A 9,708-nucleotide genomic window follows, 5' to 3' on the forward strand; every position below is an offset into this window, starting at 1 on the left:
CTTGTTTATCCTTGATAATGGCATGAATTCAATATCAAAATCACTAACCGTCCTAACCCCGGCCTAATTATTGGTCATTTTCACATATGCACATATATTTTGGAGGAACTTGGTTTTTGCAGGTTTTTGGCCTATTTTGGAGCATGAAATGACGAGGCCCGTGATCGAGCGCTGACACGGAGAAAGACGAAGGCCAAAGCCCAAAGGGAGGACCAAAGCCCATGTTGATTCGAAGCCCATTCACGCACATCCATCCTCCAAGAGAGCCCAAAGGACCGAGCCCACGAAGATGAGATCAAGATACTTCGGGATTAAGCAAAGCAAATGAAGATTTAAGGAAGGATTCCCTATCCTATCCTTTCCTCAAAGATATCTCCAAGATAACGACTTCCAAAGGGGTGCAATCGTGAAGGACATAAACTCTAGAAGATGCAAGGAGTCTACACGTGAAAGATGAGACCGAGGCAAGCCCGAAAGAGGGTAGGCTGGCCGGCCTAGGCCCATGGGGCCGGCCGTCCTAGCCCGTTTCTGAGGCGGTTCGGCCTCCCCTTTGACTGGTGGCTTCCTCGGCTTATAAATAGCTCGCACCTTATTCATCTTGAAGCATCCATCCACCCAGAACTCGACGAAAACATAGGGCCAAGACCGGAGGGAGACGACGGCCGCCGCTAGTCTTCGAAGTTGTCTAGGAGATGGCTTAGGCCACCCCTAGCTGCCATGGCCTCCCTGCGAGGTTGTGCCATGCTGGAGTTCATGAGCTAGTTGGAGTCGTCAATGGTATGTACTCGGTGGTGATGATCCAAACGAATCTATTATGTGAGTAATGATAATCATGTCTTCCGAATCTATTAGCGATCATGTTCTCTCTTTCGATTTTGTTCTTTTGTTTGGGTATGCTTCATCTTAGATCTATTATCAAGATAGATCGCTTAGCATGATCGTGTAGTCATGGTTGCTAGAGGTTCATGGCGGAACTACCAAAGGGGGTTCGACTTGATTCAGGGTATTTCGTTCAAAAGGGGGGCACCGTAACAGGCCGTCTCCACAGAGTAGGCGGAGTATCGAGGGATCGGATTGGAGATTTTGAGTTTAAAGATGCTTTTGATTGAGATGCATGATTTATTTGCTCGTTAGCTTGAACTACAACTAGATGACGACAGGACTAGTCATGTCTTTGGTTTTGCTATGATTAAGCCTATGTTCATGGATGAGATCAACCTTTACACATCACTCATATCTTTCAAAGGTTTACCCTTTATATGCAATCAATGCTTCATGTTAGGATAGATCCGTTAGATTAGATGGAAAACCTTAGGTAGTTCTTTGTCGATCCACGGATTGATAAACCTTGGGGGAATACTCTAAGGGAAAAGCTACACGAACCGTGCGCTTGCGGTATACAAATCGTGGTGCTAAGGAGCGTCAACAGAGCGCATCTAGGACACGCGCGGGCGCGCCGATGATGGCGACGCCCGCAACATCATCAACGGGAAGAAGTACTTCCCTCGACGGGGTGGGCGTTTCGACCCCTAGCATGACAGGGGCGTATCACCGGAGCCTCCGGGCACCCGTATGTTCAGTCGGGAGATCCGCACTGCTCCCTTTCCCTCGCGCTTTTGTCAGCCTACCACCCTCATCAATTACACGGGAGAGACAGATCCCGCACTCTAGCTCAACGACTACCGCCTGGCATGCCAGCTGGGAGGCGCGATGGATGCCGCCGTGATCATCCACAACCTTCCTCTGCACCTCGCAGACTCCACGCGGACATGGCTCGAGCACCTCTCCGCGAACCAGATCCATGACTGGGACGACCTGGTCATGGTCTTCGTGGGCAACTTCCAGGGCACTTACGTGCGCCCTGGGAACTCCTGGGATCTCCAAGGGTGCCAATAGAAGCCCAAAGAGTCCCTGCGTAACTACATCCAATGCTTCTCCAAGCAGTGCACCGAGCTCCCCAGCGTCACCGACGTCGAGGTCATCAATGCCTTCCTCCAAGGCACGACGTGCAGGAATCTGGTGCACGAGCTCGCGTGAAGCTATCCCACCAGTGCGAACGTGCTGTTTGATGTCGCCACCAACTTTTCCTCCGGCGAGGAAGCAGTTGGTGCCATCTTCAACGGCAAGACAGCCAAGCGCAAGGAGGATGCGCCCGCGGAGGGCAGCAGTAACAAGACGAAGACCCCCGCTAAGAAGCAAAAGCAGGGGAAGAAAGAAAATAAGCAGGCCCCGCAGAACTAGTGCGGTCAGGGGTAAGGGGAGGACTCCGAGGAGGCCTTCATTGCTTCCCCAGATCGCAAGGGTCCCCGAGGCCCCCCTCGGGGCGGTGGCGGCCTATTCGACAACATGCTCAAGAAGCTGTGCCCTTACCACAAGGGCTCAGTCAACCACACCGTCGAACAGTGCGAGATGCTCCGCAAATACTACAACCGTGTCGCACATCGCGACGAGGACAAGAAGAAGGATACGGACGACAAGGGTGGCGACGGCAAGTTTCCCTGGGTGGAGAACGCCTTCTTCATCTTCGAAGGGCCCACGACGAACATGACCTCTCGGCAGTGCAAGCGCGAACACCAGGAAGTCTTCTCCATCACCAAAGCCACGCCATCCTACCTCAACTGGTCAGAGGACACCATCTCCTTCGGCCGCGACGACCACCCCGACTACATCCCGAACCTGGGACAGTATCTACTCGTCGTGGATCCCATCATCGGCAACACTCGCTTCTCCAATGTGCTCATGGACGGAGGCAGCAGCCTCAACATCATGTACGCCCACACCTTGGAGCTCATGGGGATAGGCTTGGACAAGCTTCGCCCCAGTAAGTTGGCATTCCACGGTGTTGCGCCGGGGAAGGGAGTCCAACCCCTTGGCCAGATCGACCTGCCCATCTGCTTCGGCACGGTGGCCAACTTCCGCAAGGAAGTGCTCACCTTCGAGGTGGTGGGGTTCTGGGGAGCGTACCACGCCATTCTTGTGTGGCCATGCTACACCAAGTTCATGGCAATTCCCAACTACACGTACCTCAAGTTGAAGATGCCAGGCCCGAAGGGTGTCATCACCGTCGGCTCCTTGTTCGAGCACGCCTACGAGTGCGACGTTGACTGCGTCGAGCACGCCGAGGCTTTGGCTATCGACGAGACCCTCGCCGCGGACCTACAAAGGATGGCCAACGAGGCCATGGACTCTACATAGCGGCACGCGGGCAGCCTCAAGCCTGCTGAGGGTGCCAAGGACATTCCCCTCGACCCGAAGACCCCCGATGGCAAGGCGTTGAAGATCAGCACTACCGTTAGTAGCAAATAGGAAGTGGTGCTCGTCGACTTTCTCCGCACCAATGCTGACATCTTCGTGTGGAGCCCTTCGGACATGCCTGGCATACCGAGCGAGGTCGCCGAGCACTCCCTTGCACATCCTGCCGAACTCCAAGCCGGTCAAACAACGCCTACGACGCTTCGACGAGCTCAAGCGACGGGCGATCGGTGAGGAGGTGCACAATCTTTTGGCGGTCGGATTCATCAAGGAGGTATTTCATCCCGAGTGGCTAGCTAATCCTGTATTAGTTAAGAAAAAGAACGGAAAATGGAGGATGTGTGTAGACTATACTGGTTTAAATAAAGCGTGTCCAAAAGTTCCTTTTCCTTTGCCACGTATTGATCAAATAGTTGATTTAACTGCGGGATGTGAACTTTTATCCTTTCTTGATGTGTATTCTGGTTACCACCAAATCAAGATGGAGTCCGACCAGCTCGCGACTTCTTTTATCACCCCTTTCGGCATGTACTGCTACGTTACGATGCCTTTTGGCCTTAGAAACGCCGGAGCCACATACCAGCAATGTATGCTCCATATGTTTAAGGATCATATCAGACAAACCGTAGAAGCATATGTCGACGACATTGTTGTGAAATCCAGGAAGGCGGACGACTAGGTAGCCGATCTTAGGATCGCATTCGATTGCCTTAGGGCCAAAGGGGTAAAGCTCAACCCCGAGAAGTGCGTGTTCGGAGTTCCTCGAGGCATGCTCTTGGGTTTCATCGTCTCCTAGTGAGGCATTGAACCCAACCCTGAAAAAGTCTCAGCCATCACTCGGATGGTACCGATCCGAGACCTAAAGGGGGTACAGAAGGTCATGGGTTGCCTAGCAGCCCTCAGCTGCTTTATCTCGCGCCTCGGTGAGAAAGGCTTGCCTCTGTATCGGCTCTTGAGGAAATCCGAGCACTTTTCGTGGACCCCCGAGGCCCAGGAAGCCCTCGACAGGCTCAAGGCAATGCTCACTCACACACCAGTCCTAACACCACCAATGGACGGTGAGCCTCTCTACCTATACGTGGCAGCCACGACCCAAGTCGTTAGCGCAGCCATCATTGTGGAATGACAAGAGGAGGGCCATGCTCTGCCCATCCAGAGGCCGGTGTACTTCATCAGTGATGTGTTGTCTGAAACCAAGACACGGTATCCACAGATTCAGAAGCTACTTTATACAGTGATCCTAGCTCAGCGCATGCTGCGCCACTACTTCGAGGCTCACCCCGTCACCCTGGTCTCGTCTTTCTCTTTGGGAGAGATAGCCCACAATCGGGAGGTCACGAGTAGAATAGCCAAGTGGTCAGTGGAGCTGATGAGAGAGACTCTCACCCATGCACCTCGCAAGATAGTCAAATCCTAAATCTTGGCATACTTCATTGCTGAGTGGACCGACACTCAGCTGCCTCCCACCCTAGACTCAAGCAGAATGCTGGCTCATGTACTTCGACGGGTCGGTGATGAAGACCGGCGCAGGCGCAGGTCTGCTTTTTGTCTCACCCCTCGGAGAACACATGTGCTACGTGGTACGCTTGCACTTCTCGGTGTCCAACAACATGACGGAGTATGAGGCCCTCCTCAGCGGCCTCCGCATCGCCATCGAGCTTGGCATCAAGCACCTCGACGTTCGGGGAGACTCTCAACTCATCATCGATTAGGTGATGAAGGAGGCTAGCTGCCACAACGAGAAGATGGAGGCGTACTGCAACACAGTACGTCGCCTCGAAGACAAGTTCGACAGGCTCAAGCTCAACCACATCACGCGCAAGTACAATGAGGAAGCGGACGAACTAGCCAAGATCGCGTCTGGGCGGACCACCATTCCCCCGAACGTCTTCGCCCACGACCTCGCCAAGCCATCCGTCGACTTCAAGAATCTAGCAGAACTCATCGGGGCAGCGCCCGAACACTCAGGGGCTGCGACCGCCGAGCCCTCGGCCGAAGACCCCTCGACGGAGGGGTCCGAGGCCATGGACACGGAAGCCGAGATGTCCTCGACGGATGAGGCTGAAGTGATGGAGATTGATGAGGTCCTGCCTTCGCGAGATTGGCGTGCCTAGTACCTCGACTGGATGATCTGAGGGGTCCTACCATCGGACCGCGCTCAGGCGCGGCGCATCGCCAGGTGGGCCAAGTCTTTCATCTTGATTGATGATGAGTTGTATAGGCGCAGTCCCTCGGGCGTTCTGCAACGTTGCATCCCCATCCCCGAGGGCAAGGAGCTGATTCGAGACATCCACGCCGGGATTTACAGTCACCACGCGGCGCCGCGCACCATTGTCGGTAACGCATTCAGGCAGGGCTTCTACTGGCCCACCGCGGTCGCCGATGCCACCGATGTCGTGCGGACCTGCAAGGGCTGCCAGTTCTACACCCAGAAGACACACCTCCCAGCTCTTGCTTTGCAAACCATCCCCATCACGTGGCCCTTCGCCGTGAGGGGACTGGACCTCTTCGGGCCGCTACAGAAAGCGCCCGGGGGTTCACCCACAAGTTGGTGGCAATCGACAAGTTCTCCAAGTGGATCGAGGCTCATCCCATCGGAAAGATCAATTTTGAGCAAGCCGTGCTGTTCTTCACCGACATCGTCTATTGGTTTGGGGTTCCGAACTCGATCATCACCGACAACGGCACCCAGTTCACAAGCAAGAAGTTCTTGGCGTTCTACGACGACTACCACATACGTGTGGACTGGTCGGCTGTGGCGCACCCACAGACGAACGATCAAGTAGAGCGTGCCAATGGCATGATACTGCAAGGCCTTAAGCCAAGAATCTTCAACAAGCTAAATAAGTTCGGCCGAAGGTGGCTCACGGAGCTACCCTCGATTATTTGGAGCCTAAGAATGACCCCGAGTTGGGCCACAGGCTTCACCCCGTTCTTCCTCATCTACGGCGCCGAGGCCATCCTCCCCACGGACTTAGAGTACGGGTCACCGAGGCTCAAGACGTATCAAGAGCAACAGAACAAACAGGCCGCGAGGACTCGCTAGACCAAGTGGATGAGGCTAGAAACATGACGCTCCTACACTCAGCGCGCTACCAGCAATCCCTGCGAAGATATCAAGCACAAAGGATTCGGCGCCGAGACCTCAACAAAGGGGACTTGGTGCTGAGGGTTTGGTAGGACAACCGAGGACGCCACAAGCTCTCACCGCCGTGGGAAGGCCCATACATTGTTGCAGAAGTGCTCAAGCCAGGCACATACAAGCTAGCTAAAGAGCGAAGTCTTCACCAATGCTTGGAACATCCAGCAGCTACGTCGCTTCTATCCTTGAAATTCCAATCTATTTGTACATAGTTTGTAGTTGTATTTCAAATTTTCCGAAGTAATAAAGAGTATGACTTACTTGCTTATTTTTCGGGAATTATCCGAACCCTCAGGGGCTCGGACGTGCACGAACACTGAGGTAAGCTTGGTTTTGCCCTCGGCAAAACCAAGCCTCCCTCGAGGGCTATTACGAGGGAAATCCCCTCCCCCCTCCCCCCGAACGTCCCCAAAAACGACAACGTTTTTTCGAAAAATTTTCGTATCTAAGTTTCTCGTATACTTAGAAAGGTGGACGCAAGGCATAAGCGACTATGGAACGGGATCGGCCAAGCCGCGGGACCGCCTACACCTCCGAGATACGGCATCGCCAATCACCCCCTACGCCTAAGTCGCTTATGAACGCAACTTCCTCACAAAAACTTGTCTAAGACGCATACGAGAACACGGAAGTAGAGTAAAGAAAACGCTGGCACGAAATTCACAAGGCCTTGATCGGCCACACTGTCAATCTACATCTACCAATTTTCTCACACAGATACATGGTTAAGACAAAACACTAATTCATTTACACGGGCTCCACGGCCCAATACATCTATAGATCGCCTCCTCCTTCGTGCGGACCCTCGGCGGCTTCATCTTCAGCATTGGGGAGGAGATTGCTCTCGAGCAGCACGGACAAGGCGGAGGCGGCACCCTCGATGGCGGCGTCGGCCTGCTCCATAGCAGCCACCGCGTCATCTCCCTCGACGCCAGGTGCGATGACGTAGCCCGTCACCACAGGTTCGAGGTCCATAACGTAGTGCATTGACACCACACCAAGGGCCCTCTGAACGCCAAGGCGGAAGGCACTCTTGAGACACTCAGCTACCTGACCGCCCAAGGAGCACATGCGACTGGCCATCGAGCTCCCAGATGAGCTCCCAGATTGGCCCTTGAGTTCTTGGCACGCGGTCACGGCGGCGCCCTCCAGGTCCACGAGGTCTTTCTACGCCGATGAATATGCGACCTGGAGGGCTTCTTTCGCCATGGTCTCGTCTGCCACCGCCTTCCTCAGTGCTGAACAAGAAAACAAAGGTAAGTTTCGGCAAACTAAAAATCAACTTAAGCGAAATTTCAGATACTTACCCTCGGTACGCTCCTTCTCTTTCTCCAGCAGCACCCGCGCAGCATCCGCCTACTCCTGGAGCGCGGACAAGGAGGCTTCCTTCTCTTTGAGGGCAACCTCTGCGTCCTGAACAGCCACCTCTCGTGCCCTAAGGACGATGTCCTTTTGCACGAGGGTCTTGGTGAGCGTCGTGATGGCCGCCTCCTTGCAATGGAGCTCAGCCTCCTTGCGCTGGAGCTCGGCCTCCTTCGCCTCGAGCGCCCTGTCCCTTTGCTCCAGTGCTGCTTTTGGTATTTCTTAACTCTCAGAGAGGAATCCGCAAGCGCACGGAAATACCGTTGTAGCACTTCACCCGGGAGTATTCAGGGTATCGTATTTTCCATGAGGAATGGGTGTGTAATTATCTTCTAACTAGATTACCCCGAAAAAGATAAGAGATAAATAGACCATAGGATAGTGTGATTCTGATCTATCGATAGGTTCAAGCGAAGATACACTAATGTTTCCACTCGCTCACTTCAGGCACCGGTTTGACCCTGGTCTGCCAAGGAATATCCGGTATCGCTCTATGTCGTACCCAGGTGGGGGGGAGTGCACTAACCACGCAGACTGTCTTCGTAGCGGATGGACAGGGCTGTCACAACCTGCCGTCTACCCCACAATACCAGCTGAGTATGAGACAAACAAAGGTAATCTAAGGCCCAGACACCACGCCTATGCCTTCGACTACTACTCTAGAGTTGTGCAGGGTTATCCCGTCTTTATCAGGGGCCCTCTTCTAGAGTATCCGCTACGAGAACGGACGACGAACCCGCGAACGAATGAGAACAAAAGAATAACTCTACTAGAACTCACCGAATAGAAGAACCCGGATATGTACTCCAAATGTACCGTATCCGTAGAGGTACAAAGCCGAAGAGATGCCGACAAGTCTGGCTCTTCTCCGCACTCCTTCCTCACACACTCCCAAAGCTAATGATACAAGAGGTAAAGCCTCTCTACTCTTCTCCTTCACATATGAAATGGTGTGTCTTGTGAGAGGTGGAGCGAGCCCCCTTTTTCTCTGACATGTGGGCCCTCCTTGTAGGTGACACATTTCAGTGTGTATCTTTTATGCATTTTTCCTCGTGTTCACTTGTGTTTTCTCTCTTTTACAGATGTGGGTGCCTGCAGATGACAATTCACCAAAATTTGTGGAAATGATTAGTTGTAAGCCCTATATCTACGTTTGGTGATTATTTCCGGTAAAAAGCTGCAAGAGTTGATGGTCGAAAACGACACTTAAGGACCGTCAACAACACCCCCACACTTAGTCCTTTGCTCGTCCTCGAGTAAAGTTTGAAGCACCAAGGTGGATGCTACTCCTTGAATTCAACCTGCATACAAGTTATCCCAAACTTCTTCTCACCCTTGTGAATTTTTGTCTGGCTACCAAGCAGTCTTGGGTGATTGAACAAAGGAACGACTCAGAATTTAGGCTCTTAGCTCTTCCTGCTTAGCACTTGGAGATTTTTATTTTGAAAACAGAAAGATAGCCTTGCTCCTCAAATTACTCTCTGAATCACTCTTTTTGTTTTATATCCTCACCAAGACAAAGATGTTGTCGTCCTTCTCCTTCCATCTACTCAGGCTTATGTGAGGCTCAGGGTAGGAGTGGAGAGGCATGTTTGCCTTGCTTGTATTGCTGAGTCAAAAACAAGATCCGAGCAGAAACGAGTCATACAGTCTGATCAAGATGTGCAAGTGTTTGGACTATTTCTGGTGATTTGAGGATGAACTCTTTTGCATGACTCTTTTTCTTTTGTTATTTCCAACACGGGCTATCAACTCTTTTTTTACATGCCTTTGCAAGCATGTGGCATACCTTCTTTGGGTATGCATCTTTTCTTTCTTTCTCTTTTTTTTTAACATACTCATGGAGCATGTGGTCTACCTTCTTTGGGTAGACATCTTTTTTTTTCTTTTTGCATAGCCCAAGTTGTTTTGGAGAGCAAGGTCATAGAGTTCTTATTTTTGTGGATGGATGT

The 9,708-nt window shown here is 52.4% G+C and overlaps 1 protein-coding gene across 1 annotated transcript; it reads left to right on the forward strand.

Annotated features, from left to right (window-relative positions):
- The first annotated feature begins 4,997 nt into the window (after positions 1-4,997).
- Positions 4,998-6,298, forward strand: LOC120669185. Its single transcript, XM_039948976.1, has 3 exons — positions 4,998-5,336; positions 5,415-5,799; positions 6,174-6,298. The coding sequence occupies exons 1-3, from the start codon at positions 4,998-5,000 to the stop codon at positions 6,296-6,298; spliced, it is 849 nt and encodes a 282-aa protein (XP_039804910.1).
- Positions 6,299-9,708: the final 3,410 nt, after the last annotated feature.

Source organism: Panicum virgatum, chromosome 4N (assembly GCF_016808335.1).
Source record: "Panicum virgatum strain AP13 chromosome 4N, P.virgatum_v5, whole genome shotgun sequence".
Lineage (NCBI taxonomy): Eukaryota > Viridiplantae > Streptophyta > Magnoliopsida > Poales > Poaceae > Panicum > Panicum virgatum.

Bases quoted from the DNA above. Each gene is read 5' to 3' on its own strand.
- LOC120669185 (XM_039948976.1), top strand. From the start codon at position 4,998: ATGGAGGCGTACTGCAACACAGTACGTCGCCTCGAAGACAAGTTCGAC. The intron at 5,337-5,414 runs GTCCTGCCTTCG...GACCGCGCTCAG, and splicing joins AAGTGATGGAGATTGATGAG to GCGCGGCGCATCGCCAGGTG. The intron at 5,800-6,173 runs GTTGGTGGCAAT...GTTGGGCCACAG, and splicing joins GCCCGGGGGTTCACCCACAA to GCTTCACCCCGTTCTTCCTC.